This window comes from Drosophila innubila, assembly GCF_004354385.1.
Source record: "Drosophila innubila isolate TH190305 chromosome 2L unlocalized genomic scaffold, UK_Dinn_1.0 4_B_2L, whole genome shotgun sequence".
NCBI classification, from domain to species: Eukaryota; Metazoa; Arthropoda; class Insecta; order Diptera; family Drosophilidae; genus Drosophila; species Drosophila innubila.
Window position 1 is genome coordinate 20,782,866 of NW_022995372.1, and position 16,432 is coordinate 20,799,297.

At 39.1% G+C, this 16,432-nt stretch overlaps 2 protein-coding genes across 5 annotated transcripts; both read right to left on the minus strand.

Moving 5' to 3' along the window:
* Positions 1 to 257: 257 nt before the first annotated feature.
* Positions 258 to 1,729, minus strand: LOC117779991. The gene is made up of 2 exons (XM_034616353.1): positions 521 to 1,729; positions 258 to 466 (listed from the first exon to the last, which is right to left on the minus strand). Exons 1-2 carry the CDS (start codon positions 1,727 to 1,729, stop codon positions 359 to 361), a joined length of 1,317 nt encoding a protein of 438 aa, XP_034472244.1. The 3' UTR covers positions 258 to 358.
* Positions 1,730 to 4,778: 3,049 nt separating this feature from the next.
* Positions 4,779 to 15,857, minus strand: LOC117779887 (zinc finger protein 665). Of its 4 annotated transcripts, none has more exons than XM_034616230.1 (7): positions 15,488 to 15,857; positions 13,594 to 13,675; positions 12,034 to 13,493; positions 9,781 to 9,948; positions 7,995 to 8,735; positions 6,812 to 7,024; positions 4,779 to 6,691 (listed from the first exon to the last, which is right to left on the minus strand). In XM_034616230.1, the coding sequence occupies exons 3-7, from the start codon at positions 13,217 to 13,219 to the stop codon at positions 6,057 to 6,059; spliced, it is 2,943 nt and encodes a 980-aa protein (XP_034472121.1). In that variant the 5' UTR covers positions 13,220 to 13,493; positions 13,594 to 13,675; positions 15,488 to 15,857; the 3' UTR covers positions 4,779 to 6,056. The 4 variants fall into 4 exon arrangements, with proteins under 4 accessions (XP_034472121.1, XP_034472117.1, XP_034472120.1 ...); XM_034616226.1 differs by having other exon boundaries at positions 11,950 to 13,493; positions 15,488 to 15,853; XM_034616229.1 differs by having other exon boundaries at positions 7,995 to 8,732; positions 11,950 to 13,493; positions 15,488 to 15,852.
* Positions 15,858 to 16,432: the final 575 nt, after the last annotated feature.

A 16,432-nucleotide genomic window follows, 5' to 3' on the forward strand; every position in this document is an offset into this window, starting at 1 on the left:
TATTTATAAATGAAAGATTTCTAGATTTGATATAAAAAAAACTGTCAACTGTTTTTCAGTGTTAAGTTGAAAATAGTTCCGCTAAAATCAAATAACTCTCGGATCCAAGCAATTTACAGCTGTAAAATAATCTCAATACCTCAGATGTACCTCGCCAAAGTAGACTCCCTTTAGCAAGGTTAAGATTGATAATGAACATTGAGAATTTTGAAAATGAAAATGCGTTACAAATAATTAAATCAGTCTTAAATAAATTTGCGTCTTAATTAGATTATAATACATGGTATAATTCTAGAGACTTTTGTCTATAGCATATATGTAAGTTTAGAGGCACAGTAGAGCAGAGCAGATAATGTTCTCATCTCGAAAAGCTAAACTTGAGCACGCCGGAAATGTAATCCAGATTGGGATTCATACGCTTAGTGTCGATTCTCAGCAATTTGCCACTGATCAAATAGCGAGGACACTGAAAGGAAATTAGATATAAAAAAAAGGACTCGAGCGGTGGAGAAGGATTTACCTGTATAATGCTCGCACTGATGTCGCTCATTTTGATCCACAATTCCAAGGGTTGAGTGCGCCAGTTTTGCTTGGAGAGCAGTGTCAGACAGCGACCAATGAAGGGATCTCCGATGCAGCGTGATCTCGTCATATCCAGAAGACGCAGCTGGCGACAGTTCATCAGAAATTGAAGTAATCCCGCTGGACTCTCCAGCTGATAACCGCAGAGACGCAGTTCACAGAGCTCCGGCAACTGGTTAGATAATTGAGAGAGTATCTGATCGCTGAGACACTGCAGCTGGCCATCCTCCGACTGACCATGTATCTCCAATCTTCGCAGCTGGCGCAGATTACTAATCTCTCGAAAGAAGCGTCCATAATCGTGGAGCAGACCGCTAAAGCAAAATCCTTCAATTTGCTGGACAGCTGTGGAGTTTCTTGGACACGCTATGCGTGTCAACACATCAAAGACAAAGTTCTTGGAGTAGATGGAGAGCTTGTGAAGACGTGGCAATCGTAACAGCTGCTGGGTTATGTCCGACTCCATGCACAGATGATAGTCGGCAATCTTGATGTGCTCCAGTGTGGGACACAGCTGGACATCGACCAGATCACAGCAGTTGACCTCATCACAGTCCTCCATGATGTCAAACTTGCGCAGTTTCAGCTGCCGGAAGATGTCACGAAAGTGTTGCGACTCCAGGAACTGACAATCCCCCAAAGACAGCTCCTTGAGCATCTCCAGCTCACAGAGATACTTCCCGGTGACCTGGCAACCTCGTAGCTTCAATTGTCTCATCGAGGGAAAAACCCGCTTCAACAATCTCACATCCTCGTCCCCAAAGCGAACGCGACCACGTCGATGGGCGCCTCCTAGCCACTCCAGACTTGTCACTCCGCTCAATCGAAATTCACTCAGCAGTCGCAATCTTCTCACATCCAGCTGATGGCAGCTGAGATGCTCCAAGTGTGGCGACAGGGCTGAAATAAATGCCTGAAACTGTCCAGGCGATGCTCGCACCAGGAGCTCATCCTGCAGGACAACGTTGCGCACGCGCGTCCTCCACAAAACCTGGACAATGCTCCTTAATCGACTGTGCAACTGCATCAACTCAAACTGTTGATACACACTCAACTTGGAGATAATCAACTCCAACACATCATCGTTCAGTTGGAGTAGCGAGATCCTTCGGGATGCTGTCAAGTTGAAGGTCATTCTCTTGTCCATGCTCAAGGTCAAGTTGTCCTTAGCTTACCTGCTTCCTCTTGGCTTGTGGTCATCTCTGCTTTTGCTCTTGCCAGCGACAGCGCATTTTACACAATGAAGGAAAAACAAATGAACGATCGCCAGCTGTCCAGGTTCCATTTCCACATTCCCAGCTACCTACTAGCTCTTTAGGGGTGGTTTTCCAGTCAGGCTATTCTGACCGACCCACCTTACCTGACTACCCAAGACTCTTTTTCTCTCTCCCTCTTAGGGATGTGTCACGATCATCGCGACTATCGCTTCATATTATTAATTGCGATGTACAGTCAAAACTGCTTAGCACACACTATATCATTACACATTTTTAGTAATTTTTTTCCGTTATTAAAAAATTTACATTTGTTGTCTTAAATGTACTTTTTTAATAATAAAAAATGGGCAAGAACTGAAAAAAATGTACATATTTTTTTGTAGTGGATAGAGGTTATTCAATGAAGTCGTCATATTTTCATTTGCTGTGTATTACTTTATTATTTATAATATTTATACTTACCATTTAAATTTATATTAACGGCCTATATTAATGAATACCATAAAGAAACTAAAACTTCTAATTTGATTCCACATCAAATTTTAAAAATTCAATAAATTTTCTTTCACTATCCATTATTTGTATACTTTACTTACATCTAAAGTTGTTCTGTCAAAACTCGATATTTTTTAAGTTTTATGTATTATTCCTGGTAAATTGATTTTAACGATGTTCGACTGTATAAAGTAAAAAAATATTCAACATTTTTTATAAAAAGCAATAATTTTTTGAACGCTTTTGATAAAGTGTCATTTGATAATTTAAAAGCAAAATCGGCAATGGACTATAAAAAAAAACTATAATATACAACAACTATCTTATCTGGTATTATACACTTTTAATCAGTGAAAAAGTTCCAAAAATTTGTCAATAAATCAACTGATAAGTTAGAAGACTTCTTGCTTGTCTACATTAAAAGCAGACAAAAGTTGAATTTTGAAATACCTTTTAATTAATCAAAAGAGTTTGATTAATAACTTCTGAACCATATCTAAATTGGTTAATCTTTCATTCATAGACAAACAACAAACTGTACCTAAACCTTCTAACTTCTATAAAGCGAAATGCTGGAAATATTGTTGAGTATTTCAAGCCAAAAATATGTTAAAGATAACTTGTCAAAAATTAATTGTACCGCTGTGAGTTGTGATGCTTCATTTTAGTTTCCATTAAACATTAGATCTATATTTTTTGTTGTTGTTTATTTGTTGTTTGGTGCTTACTACGTCATCAATTTTAATGTATTTAATTACATTTAACTTTTACAATATACTCTATGTAGCATGTCGTATGTATAATGTATTGTATTTTTATTACATGTTATTATTTATCCAATTTCATTTGTCGTATAGGCATATATTGTAGGTATATATAGTGTTTATATGTATTGTATCTGCATTATAGTACATTATTGTTTCTATTTACTTAGTATTGTTACTGATTTTTTACTTTACTTTACTTTTATTTGTTGTTGCTTTAATTGGCTGCCAAGCGTTTTTTAGGAAACAGCTTATTTTTATTAATAATAATATTTAATGTATATATATATATATATAAGTGAGTGTGTGTATGAGTGTGTTATATATATTACTCGATTTATGCACTACGTAACTTACAAATTAATTGTAAACTATTTTTTTGTTTGTTAAATATTGCAACACAATTGAAATTTTCTTGTTGTTGTTGACATACTTAAAAAATTGCCATATGCTGTCGCTACACATACCAGTTAAGATATTAGTTAATAATAGTACAATACATAATATATATATATACTCTATATATGCACTTTATATGCTGCGCTCTATACACATTCATCAAAACTATTTCGCAAAAAACACACCAAAAACTAACACTTTAAAACAACTATAAATTTATATGCCTGCGTATGTGTGTGTTGTGGGTGTAAGTGTGTGTGCTCACATTTATACGAAGTTCTCTGTACTTTCCCTATAAAAATACATAAGACTTAAGCAACTCTTGTTAAAACTTCGCATAAATATTCTTCGTGTTTGCTTCATTTGCAATTGTTTAAACAATTTTTGTATGCGCACATTTGTTTGTCTTTCTGTATATATATATATTTTTTTTACAATTTTCAATTGTTCCCTGCATTTTTAGTACATATTTTAAAAGTTCTATCGCTGCCAATAAATGCCTTAAAAATAAAATAAAATATGAAATGGGATTTTCATCTTACGAAAAATGAACAGCAATGCAAAACCAACAACTGTTTTTTAAATTTTTTATTTGTTTTTAAATATTTTTGTTTATGTTGTTTTATTTGTGTACATGTACATATTTTTGTTTTTGTTAATTTAAATTAAAAATGTTTAATTAAAAATATTAAATTAATAAAATGTTGCATTTAAAAGGAAGCATTATGTTTGTATGGATTTTTTGTGTATGTGTGTGTGTGTGGTTGAATAAACTTGACTCAGCTAATAATATTTTGTATTTTTTTTTGTATACTTTTCATTTATATTTTTTTATTTGTTTTAATTACTTTTTTTGTAAAATTTAAAGCAGATATGTTGTTGCTTGTGGCGCTTGGGGCTTGCTTTTGCTTATAATGTTTCTTTTGTTGGTTTGTTTCAACATAAGCACAGTATTTGTTATAATTATAATTGTAGTTGTGCCTATTATTGTATTTACGTTTCTAATTGTTGTTAACTTTAATAGTGTGTGTGTGAGTGTTTCTGTATTGGGGGTTATAACTTCATTAATTCTTCTTATGGTTCGTCATCATCTACTTTTAGTTCCGTTCTTAATTGTTGTCATATATATTATAATTGTAATCGTAATCATAATAATAGCTCATTCGCTATTTTCTCTACACACACACATTTCTCGTTTATATACGTTAAACTAAATACTAATCCACTTTCGTTCTGTCTCATTTATCTTTATCATCAAATCTTAATCAGTTTTAGTAGTTCAACTAACATTAAATATAATAATAATAATAATAATTTTTTCTTGCATTTTTTTTCTTCTCTACTTTTCATTTGTTAGTTCTTGACTTAGCCTACGCCTGCGCCGCCATCTTCTTCAGCTTCCTCTTCGATTCCTTCCTTTATGAAACTGCTCATTAGTTTGCAGTTTAACTTTCGATTTCCATCTTTATTTATCTGGTGATAAGCAACAACTTTTCTTACTTAAACGTTAAATGGGTTTTGTGGTTTACTGAAGGTAGGCAGAGGATGGAAGGGCGGGGGGCTTGCATTATTAACTGGGCGCTTCTATTAGCATAATATGTATATTTATGTATGTGTGTAGTTAATTTATCTTTATGCTGATCTCGTTAACATACTTTGTTTGCCTTACAACAAAATGCACAAAATAATACAATTTCTCAATGATTTTTCCAAAAAGGTTTTGCTGCAGTTTTTCTTATAAATATATACAAAGTACACATATATATATTTTGGGAGATTTGCTTTGCCAGCTGGGTTGCCACGAAATAGTACATTTTTACTTACATTTCTTTTCAAAATGTTACAGATTGTAATAAACTTTTATGTAAAATGGTAGATTTCTTAAAATGTGTGGTACAACCGTGCTTGTAATTATGTATGTTTCCCTCTCTCCCTTTCGCTGCCTTTCTTGTTCTCCTAACTTAACTAAATACATTTTAAAAAGTGAACGAAGAATACAAAAGATGTTTTGCCCACTCCGCTCTTGGCCTGGTTAATAGCACAGCTAATAGCCACGTTTAGCGTTCACATTGCGCGTACATTTCATAAATGTAACAGGGACGTGAGAAAATTAATTATATAATTAATATTTAGTAAAATATAGACGCTAAGCGCCTAAAAAGATCGTTTAGGGGAGAACAGCGTTAAAGTTTAACTATGAGATGTTTATCTTTCTTGTATTGCACGTTGCGCAAGTGGACGCCTAACGAACAACAAGAGGGAAGTGTGTGGGGAGGAGGGCGTGGCGGAGAGAGGAGAGTAAACATATCGGATTGAAGGCGTAACCAGCGCACTGTATAAAAACTATATATATGTATATACTTGTATAAATGTTATGTTGCTATTATCCTTTATGCTTTCTATGCATGTATAACTAGCTGCTTTAATGGATGTGGATTCTTCGTATTTTTGATGTTGTTGGTTGCCTTCAGTTGCTTGAAATGTTGCCAGCAATTTGCCACTCGGTTTACCATTGCGTTGCGGCTGCTGTGGCTCTTGTGGCTGATGTCGCCGCCGCCGTCGTCGTCGTCGTCGGGTAGCCATGCAGCAGGGGCTACTGTTAGTAAACCACCGGATGTTGCTCAACATTGCTGGGTAGATGTTGCAGTTGCATGGCAGCACGTGCCAATGCACTTGGATCACTTATCAATGCAATGGGCACCTGTGGCGGTGGCTGTTGCTGTTGTTGCTGCTGTGGCGGTGCCTGTGGATGTGCCTGTTGCTGTTGCTGCTGATGATGTTGCTGCTGCTGTTGTTGTTGCTGCTGCTGCTGATGTTGCTGATGATGATGTGCCGCCTGTTGAATCGATAATTGCAGCAATTGTTGCTGCTGCAACTGTTGTTGCTGCTGCTGATGTGCTGCCACTGCCGCCTGCTGCTGCTGTTGTTGCTGCTGTGCAGCGACCTGTTGCTGATGCTGCTGATGTGCCACTGCTGCCGCCTGCTGTTGTGCGGCCGCTGCTGCTGCCGCCTGTTGCTGTGCAGCGGCTGCTGCTGCCGCCTGCTGTTGTGCGGCAACTGCTGCTGCCGCCTGCTGTTGCTTCTGCGATTGCTGCGCATTGTGCGAGATGAGCGTGCTCGTGACCAGCGGCACCAATCCGGGTGTTAACTGAACGGCACCGGCTCCAGCTGCAGCAGCTCCAGCTGTAATCTGTTGGATGGTATGCATTGTTGTCGTCGCCGAGTGATGGGGAACTGCAAGAGGTGGGTGGGAGGTAAGAGACGTTAGGGGGTTCGGTTCATTCGATATGTGACACACACTGTGGTGTGTCTTGCTCGATATTATTATTGATTATTGTTCTGTGTCCGACTCACTTATGATCGGTTTCACTTCCTGCTTGACTTGGGTCAGCACACCAGCCGGTATTTGCGGATGCGGATGCACGGGTGGTGGCGGCATCATAGCATCTGGGTGATTCATCTTCATGTGGCGCTTCAAATTGCCCCGCTCGACGAAAGCCTTGCTGCACAGTGTGCACGCGTGCGGTTTCTCGCCCGAATGGGAGCGCATGTGCGAGACCAAGTGACCTGCGAAACGGACAATGGAAGCGACATGAAGATATCTTATTTATCTTTTGTCGTCAACGAGAGATTTAATCTCGACAGCGACAACAACAATAACTAAAAACCAACGGGAGGATCGGCTTCTCTTTCATTCCGAGCGAGCTGGCGGGCGGGCGTTTGTACTTAGTTAAAGGAATAATATTAATGATAAAACTAGGAAGGAACAGCAGCACAGCCCGATGCACAGGGCAGCAAATATTGGGACAAAAGTCATCTAAATTGTAAATTCAATAACAAATATTTTTCTTGATTCAAGATCTATATGTGTTATCGACATGCAGCCATTTCAAATAAATTTCATAATCGCTTTAAATAAAAATTCTTCAAACTACTTATTATATATCTAAATTAAATACTTGAAAGAACTACAAATTTATCATATGGATACAGTTAACAGTTTTTAAGCATACACAATTAATAATCGACCTTGATAAAATAATTTTAATTACTTACGTATTTTTCATTATAATAATAATGCAGATTATATTAAATATCGCCTAAGATATTAATGCTTTAACTACGTTTTCACGACTTTATTTTTTATGTTCTCTAATATATGCTATATTTTGAGTTTTATTGTTTTGCAATATTTTAAACAATTGTAAATGTTTGTTTTTAAAATAAGAAGCTGCAATTTTCGAAGGCGTGAATAACCACAATCAAATTTCTTGACAATTGCAACTCTGATTAGTGTTCTTCTACTTTTTTTTTTTTAATAAGTCGTATAAACGTAGTTAAATGTGTAATTTTACAGTTTGACTTTTGTCCCAGACGATATTGGCTGCACTGGTTCTTAAAGTAGATGATATGGATTTTTTTGATTTGTTAGATTAGATAGATAGCGGCTGAATTGGGAGGACTACTATGCTGACGCCACGTCTCGCATGCTACACTCCGCTGTACAGTGTACACCCGACTGATCGGACTGACTCACCTTTGCATATGAAATTCTTGGGACACTTTTCGCAGGCAAATGGACGTTCGCATTCCTGACCCTTGGTATGGCTGCGTTGATGGAAAAGTAGATTGCCCTTGAGGGGGAAAGATTTGCCGCACGTCTCGCAGGTGAAGGGGCGATCGCCGGTGTGACAGCGTGACATATGATTGATCAGATGCTCCTTGCGGGTGAAGGGCTTGTTGCAAACGTTGCAACAATGGGGATTGTCGCTTGAATGCTGGCGCATATGATTATTGAGATGCTCCTTGCGTGTAAAGGTCTTCTGGCAATATTCGCATTTATGGGGCGAATCTCCAGTGTGAAGGCGCACATGATTCGTCAGATGCTCCTTCCGGGTGAACGTCTTCTTGCAGTAGCTGCAACGATGCGGCGAATCGCCCGTGTGCTGTCGCACATGATTCGTTAGATGCTCCTTACGGGTAAACGTCTTCGTGCAGTATGTACACTTGTGCGGCGATTCGCCTGTATGTTGCCGTACATGATTAACCATGTGATCTTTGCGTGTGAACGCTTTCGTGCAGTACGTGCACTTGAACGGTGTCTCACCCGTGTGCTGGCGTATATGATTCACCAGATGCTCCTTGCGCGTGAACGTCTTCATGCAGTAGGAGCAGCGATGCGGCGACTCTCCCGTGTGCTGGCGCACGTGATTTAACAAATGCTCCTTGCGAGTGAACGTCTTGGAGCAGAAGTCGCACCGATGCGGCGTCTCGCCTGCTTGCGTGGTAAAATGTAAGAATCGTACAAATAACATAACAGATTAGTAATCATCCACATTTACCATCTTTACACTATATGTCAACTGTATGTTTGAATCAGTCCATTCGTGTCTTTGTCCAATTAGTATATGTATGAGATGGTCAAATTAAATGTATGTTTTCAACAGCAATTTTCAATTCAGAGGTTGATAAGTTACAGCAAAAATTCATTAGACAATTATTTAAAATGCTTTTCTCTTTATTTTTTTTCTAACGAACTATAGAATAACGTTTGAGTGATATTATTGTTCTGATCACAGTTATTAAACAAAATACAGATCTTAATGACCACGAAAATTTTCAAATATATTTAATTAAGGAACAGTAGTGATTAATTTCATGGGTAAATAATAAAACCTCTGTGATCACACTCATTTCTGTATATTTTTATTAAAGAAATGTTCTAATGATTTGTTTTAGGAATGAGGAATATTATAGCTGTAACCACAGCAATTTTTGAATAATGATTCATTGCTTAATTGATTTAAATTATAGTAATGTCAGTAAGTAGGTTTTATTATTTCAATCTATGATTAAGAAACATGTGAAATAATTTGTGATAACAGTGAATTTACAACATTGGGCCGGGTTTTCAATGTATATTATGCAAACTAATTTTACTAATAATTTTAATAATTTCAGTATTTGTCATTGCGATATACATATACAAAAAAGAGTATTTATTCTTTGCAAATAATTCACAGTATTAAGATTCACCGATTTACTGTGATTGACCACGAAAATTGCTGGTACTTTTTGTTATCACGCCCATCCCTTGGGAGTTGAGTTCGTTATCGCTGCTCGTGCACCAATCGCGCAAGTGTGTGTGTGTGTGCGTGTCTGGGGTGTGGATAAGTGTGCCTTCCGGCTGAGCATTCAGTGTAGGAAATGGACTGACTTTTGGAGATTTGCTTGAGTATGTGTGCGTGCATGCGTAGGTTGTAGGTGAGTGTTGTCTTTGTGGTCGGTGTTGTTGTTGTGTTGATTCTGTTTTGTCTCTTTACCTGTATGCCAGAGTATGTGATTGGTGAAGTGCTCCTTGCGGCTAAAGCTCTTGCCGCAGATTTCGCAACGGAACGGCGTCTCGTTGGTGTGGGAGCGCATATGGTTGGCTAGATGCTCCTTGCGCGTGTATTTCTTGCCGCAGACATCGCACTGATGCGGTGTTTGACCTGTTTATTGATGGTACACAGAACAGAGAGCAGAAAGTATAGGGTAGGGATAGTTCTTTTTATCTATTAGTTTTCCTTTTTTTTCATATTAGCGCAAGCAAAAAAATTAAATAAAGAATTCTTTCTTCGACGCGCGTCACATTTTTGTTACCGTTGCTTCTCTAATTTCAAATTAACCCGCCAAAGAGTAAATAAATCAAAAACAAAAAAATAAATATATCGAATGAACAAAAAAAGAAGTAATGATAAACAATACAAAATAACGAAATCCCCCGGCAACGCTATGTGTGTGTGAAACTTGGCCGTGGCTTGCGTTGGGTTCGAGCGAAGCGAACGGAGGCTCGGCATTTTTTTTTTGTGGGTGGCGCATGGGCGGTGGGCGTGGTTGGTAGTCATGTGAAGCGTATGTGTGTATGTGGGGATATGGATGTGTTTAGGTGTGGGTGTGTGCGTGTGTGTATGCCTGTTACTCTACTATTTATAACAATATAAACATTTAAAACGACTTTCGACTGGCGCTGCGAATACCCCTAATGCATTTATCGATAGCTTCCCAGCTGCTGATGCTGATGTGTGCGCGTGTGTGTGAACGTGAAGTTCGTCAAGCTCGAATGAAACCGGGTTCGACGCCAATTAGAAATAAGCCTAGCTTACAATGCAAGTGTATGTGTAAGTGTGCGTGTGGTGGAATGAGTATCTCTCCAGCCCACTAGGTGTGTACTGTGTGTAGGCGTGTGTCTGTCTGGTGTCGCACAGTTAACGCCGTAGACACAGGCACAGGACGTTGGCAATCGACAAGCAGCAACAACGAACGTTTCATTTACTTTTTAGACACCCTGTACAGCTGAGCGAGAGAGAGACAAGAGAGAGAGAGAGATAGAGAAAGCGAGCGAGAGAGTGGTGAATATCGAGCGTGGTGAGGAGAGGTAAACAGGCAAACTACACGATGAGAATGGGGCGGGGGGATATCGCAACAAAGACGATCGAAATAACGGTCGCAGGTTGTGGGGAAAATGAAGTGGAAAAAAGATTTGTGGATTGATGAGTGTGGATGTTTGGTTTGGTGATTTGTTTGTTGTGAGTGTGTGTGTGATGTTGGCTAGGGGGGAGGAGTGTTATGAGCGGTATGAGCGAGTATTGAGCGATTGTTTTGGAAACGTACTTTTAGCTGAAGCACAATCGATAGCATGTAATTATTTATCGCTAGTGATGCAGTTCTTGTTGAAAATCAATTCAAATCGATTAAATTATAGCAGTAAATGAATAGTACGCGAACTACGTCTTATTTACACAACTAATTAAATTTTAAATTGTTTCTAAAAAAAAAAAAAAAACATTAACATTGTTTAATAATAATATCAACTGTTCTATCGATTGTGTGATATTATTTTTAATTAACGGTTATTTAGTTTGAAATTGTACGTTTTTAGAGGCGTCTTGCGATAATTTGAGGATCGATTTGTGAGTGTGGTGTGTTCAGGTTGTGAGTACAAAAAATGCAAAAAGGAAACTGATAGGCTACATATAAGGAGGCTTATATATAGGAAGCACAAGCAAAATGTAAGTGACAGAGAGGAGAAGGAAGCAGACGAGGAGGAAGTACGCACGATGAGAGAAGCGGTTAATTAATTGATTGATTTTGGTTGATTGATTGATCAATTGATTTTGATATTTGGTTGGTGTGATGTGATGGCTGTTGATACATAATATAAATAGATATATTATCTGTAGCTGATATTGTTTTCGGTTTTGTACTCTACTGGAATTTTTGTATTGGTAATCGGTTATCGATTTGTTTAGGTATTTAATTAATTAATTAATTTTTTTTACTGCTAAATTTGATAGCATTTGTTCTCTGTATTCTTTGAAAAATGTTTAATTTTGAAGTTAAGAAAATTTGTTTTGGTTCTGTTTTTTTTTTTTTTTTTTTGGTTGGTATTTTTTGTGGTCGTGGCGCTCGCCGCTCGCATTGTCCGCCCCCGGTCACCAAATCACACTCACCAGTGTGCCACATGTAGTGGTTAACATAGTGTTCCTTGCGCGTGAAGGACTTCTTACAAATATCGCAACGATGTGGCGTCTCACCCGTGTGTTTGCGCACATGATTGACCATGTGCTCCTTGCGCGTAAACGTCTTGGCGCAGTACTGGCAACGGAACGGCGTTTCGCCCGTATGCGAACGAAAATGATTGTCCAGATGCTCTTTGCGTGCGAAAGTCTTTTGGCAAATGGTGCAGGCGAATGGTTTGTCCGTTGAATGCCTTTTCATATGTCGCTCCAAACTTGTATTATTGGCAAACACATTGAAGCAAACAATGCAGGTGAACATGGGACCGCCAATGTGGATTTTGCCATGACGGGTCAAATCCTGCGATGTGGTAAAGCCCTGACCGCACACCTGACACATAAACGGCTTGCGCTCGCTGTGGTAGCGACGGTGCACAATCAGCTGATAACGAAACTGGAACATCTTGCCACAAATATCGCACACATGCGTACCAGTCGCAATGGGCGTGCCATCCGGCGCCAACGAAACGCTCGACTGACCATCGACGCCATGAATGCCGCCCTCCATTTTCGGCATTAGCAACTCACCCGTCGTCGTTGTCGAATTATTGTTATTGTTATTATTATTATTGTTGTTGTTGTTGCCCCCATTATTACCCCCATTATTGTTCCCGTTGCTACCTGAGCTAGTCGTGGTCACCGTGGCGCTGCCCTGCTGACTTCCAGCATTAGTGCTTGTCACTGATTGCTGTTGCTGTTGTTGTTGCTGTTGTTGTTGTGCTTGCTGTTGTTGCTGTTGCTGTTGTTGTTGAGCTGATGCCGCTGCTGATGCGGCCGCTGCAGCCGCTGCTGCTGCATTGGCCGATGCCATTACAGCAGCGACGGCTGCATTATTTGTGGACGCCGCCGCTGCTGCTGCAGCTGCGCTAGCCGAATGCGTCGTCTGCGGTGGCAGTGGCGGTGGCGGTGGCAGTTGTGGCGGTGGCAACTGACTGCCATGCACCGCCGCCACATGATTCACCACATCTCCATGGATTTTGCCAAAGACCTCGTGATACGTAAATAACTGCGATATATCCTCAATGTTCACTTTATACATTTCAATGCCGTGTGGCGGCTGCTTGCCGCCGTCCTCTTTATGATCGACCTTATGTGGCGGTAATGGCGGCGGTCCGCCTAACGTGATGGTGGTGCCACCGCCAGTGGTCACCACCGGTGCTGATACCACCGAAGGTGCCGAACTGGCAGCGCTCACGTGCTGCATTTAGAGAACGGGAAAGGAATTTTGATTTCGCTCTCCGTCTCAATTGTCTCAATAAATATTTTAATCATTCAATGTGTATTGTTTGCAATTCTTATTATTGTTGTTAGGGACGCTTCTTGCGTCGGTGTTGTTGTTGTTGTTCTTGTTGTTGCTGCTGTTGCTTCACTTGGTGTAGCTGCTGTTGTTGTCTGCTGTCGTAGTTGTTGCTGTTTGCTTCAGCCTACATACTGTGCTTGTTGTTGCTGCTGTCGACTGCTATCGCTGGCCGTCGTGGCTACAAAAAGTCAAGTGGAATATTTGTTGTCTCTGGATTATTGACAATTGGACAATTGCGTGGTTCGAAAATAAGGCGTTGGATCGCTTGGCCAATTTACCATGTAGCTTTTCCTTCTAGTTGCCTCTTAAAATATTTCCACTTGTTGTCGATATTCCTTAGCTGCCAGTTGTAGTTGTCACCTGAAAAAACGTAAATATTTTGAAGATCAGTTAAAATAAAGTGGTAATAATTCTAGAGATAACTTGTTATAGTTAAATAGATGATCAAGTTTAATAAAATTGCACGACTTAAACCCTCAAAGAAAAATATTTAATTTTTTGCAAATGTTTTTAAATGTAAGAATTGTTAGAAGAAAAGTTGTAAATGTTAAATATGTAGGAAAAATTAAACTTAATAGTGTAATAACATTTAGCTTGTACAATAACAGCACCGTTAACAGTGTGCTAACATTTTGCAAGTTGTGCTTAGTCTAGCGAAATACTTGTAGTTCTTAATTGTTGTTATTGTTATTTTAAATGCAGTCAAGTTAAACTAAAACTGGTACATTGATGACTGGCGAACGTTAACCATTTAATGTGACGTGCAAGTACAGTTACATACACAATTCTCGGGTGGAAAGATGTTCAAAAATGCTGCTGGGCAGTTATTGATTTTATAATATCAAATGATATAAATTGCCCATTAGCAAAAGGCAATGGCAAGAGCAAAAGCAAAAGACAGAGAGAGGAAAAGAGAGAGGAGTGTCCTGCACACACAATGAAATAACTTTATATAAATTGTAAAAGCAACACACACTCACGCAGATGTAAAGAAGACATGGAGAAAAAAGGGAGTGGAGCTGCTGAAGTGATGGGTGTGAAGTGGGCTATGTCAATGCCTCGCCTTAGCAGGATTCAGGATTTAGATATCCAATCAGAGTATGCAAGCATTTGATAGAAATGTTGAGAGCGAACGCCTGCAGAGTGTGAGAGGGAGAGTGCAAATTTTGGAGTGAAGAGAAGAGGAGAGATGAGAGGGCAGGTGGCTGATGTTAATATCAAGAAGTACAAATCGATTAAAGACAACGCGCTTTGGAGCATAAGTTTGTAAATGTGCCCGTGAGTGTGGTGTACGTGTGTGTGTATGTGTGTAAGAAACACTCTAGGGAGCGGGGAGTTTAAATAAGCGAAGTAGTGAGAGAAGCGTGTGAGCGAGCGCTCGCGCACACGAGTGAGGGTTAAGGATGAAGAGTGGGTTGTTGTTGTTTGCATAGGTCCTGAGCTGTAGTAAGCGCTTAAGCTGCACAGCCCACTTCCCCTCCACTCTCAAAAAAGCCTACGCTCTGCTCTCTCACTCTCTGGTTGTGTCTTTACATTTAGATTGTTTTCACTGGCCCAGCAAATAATTCAGCTAAACTGACGACACACAAACCAGCACACACTCACACACACATACGATAACAATACAAATAAAAGAGAGATAGAGAGAGCGAGAGAGAAACGGGGACTGGAAGTGGGCGAGTTCATGTAATACAAAAAGGGCGCCACTTTTTATGTGGTGAGGTAGGAATACATATACACAGACATATACAATTACGCATACATATGTAATATATGTAACTTCAGTTTGCTTATTCTGACTGGGCCCGGGAAAATGGGCGGAGTGGGCATGGGAAAATGCTAATAAATCTAAACACTAAAATAACGGTGATAGAAACATTTGAAAGTTGAAAGAAAATTGTTTGCAATTGCCACATTCGTATTGGGGTTATTTTAGAATTAAACAGAGTTATTTGCAATATTTATTGAATTTAAGTAAAATAAATAATACTTAATTACATTAATTTAGTTACAATACATTCAGTTTTGTTGTCGTTTCTCATTTCTGGAACGATTCAATAATGATCACGAAAACTAGTTATTAATATATGTCAATTTTTAAATCGATTGCAATTAAAATAATATCAAAACATTTATAGAACACACCTGACCTTCTTTCACTTTTTGACTTACCTTATGCAACGTTCTTTGCTCGTTTTGTTTTCTGTCTCACCAGGAGCAGAAGTTACATATTAAATGTATTTTACAGTTAACCGGCTGACGAGCTTTATGCGCTTTCAATCAGAATTTCGTTACGTTCGGGCCCACCTGCAAAAAGAGAGGCAGCGATAACAACAACAGCGGTGAGCAACAGTTTGTTTTGTGTTTATGTTTACGCGAAATAATCAAACGGACCGCGCGGTACAGTTTTACCCCCCGTTCCGTACCGTTCCTTCTATTAACATTTTGCCAACTTGCGAGCTGTTCAATGAGGGAGGGCGCAGCCAAAGCAAATCAAGTGAAAATTATTTGCAGTCAATATGCAAAGAGCACACACATGAACATACATACATCCATATGTATGTATGTATGTAAGTGCGTCAGTGTGTCTGCACACATGTAGATGAAAGTTGCGTCGCAGTTCGTTCGGCTGCAGGGGGTAATAGACAATTGGCAGGGCTAACATGATTGAGTGATTGAAATTCAAAGTAGGTAAATACATATATTATATGTATGTATGTATGTATACTATAAATATTCTGGTATTACAAATGTGTTCATTCATATACAATAAATATTCAATATACAGACATCTAAAATACTTGAAAGTATCTAGAAAGAACTCAAACGCGACACCGTGCTAACAAATTAAATTAATTGTATCTACTATAAGTAAATACAATGTACATACATATAAACGTACTGATGTATGCTCATATGTTTATTTGCTTGTGTGTATGTGTGTACTATATCTATTGCGGTATGTGCGTGCATTGCCCGTCTTCTAGATGATGGAGCTCTCGTGCTTTTGCTTCGCTTTTGGCTGCCCCGCTAACCAAATAAAAAAAAGGTTGTATTTTCTTCTCTCTGGCTCTTTTTCTCTCTCGCTGTCTGTCTCTCTCAATGTATCTTTCTCTC

Bases quoted from the DNA above. Each gene is read 5' to 3' on its own strand.
- LOC117779991 (XM_034616353.1), bottom strand. From the start codon at position 1,729: ATGGACAAGAGAATGACCTTCAACTTGACAGCATCCCGAAGGATCTCG. The intron at 467-520 runs GTAAATCCTTCT...ATTTCCTTTCAG, and splicing joins TCAGTGCGAGCATTATACAG to TGTCCTCGCTATTTGATCAG.
- LOC117779887 (XM_034616226.1), bottom strand. From the start codon at position 13,219: ATGCAGCACGTGAGCGCTGCCAGTTCGGCACCTTCGGTGGTATCAGCA. The intron at 9,949-11,949 runs GTGAGTGTGATT...ATCAATAAACAG, and splicing joins CCACTACATGTGGCACACTG to GTCAAACACCGCATCAGTGC. The intron at 8,736-9,780 runs GTAAAGAGACAA...TTACCACGCAAG, and splicing joins TCACATACTCTGGCATACAG to CAGGCGAGACGCCGCATCGG.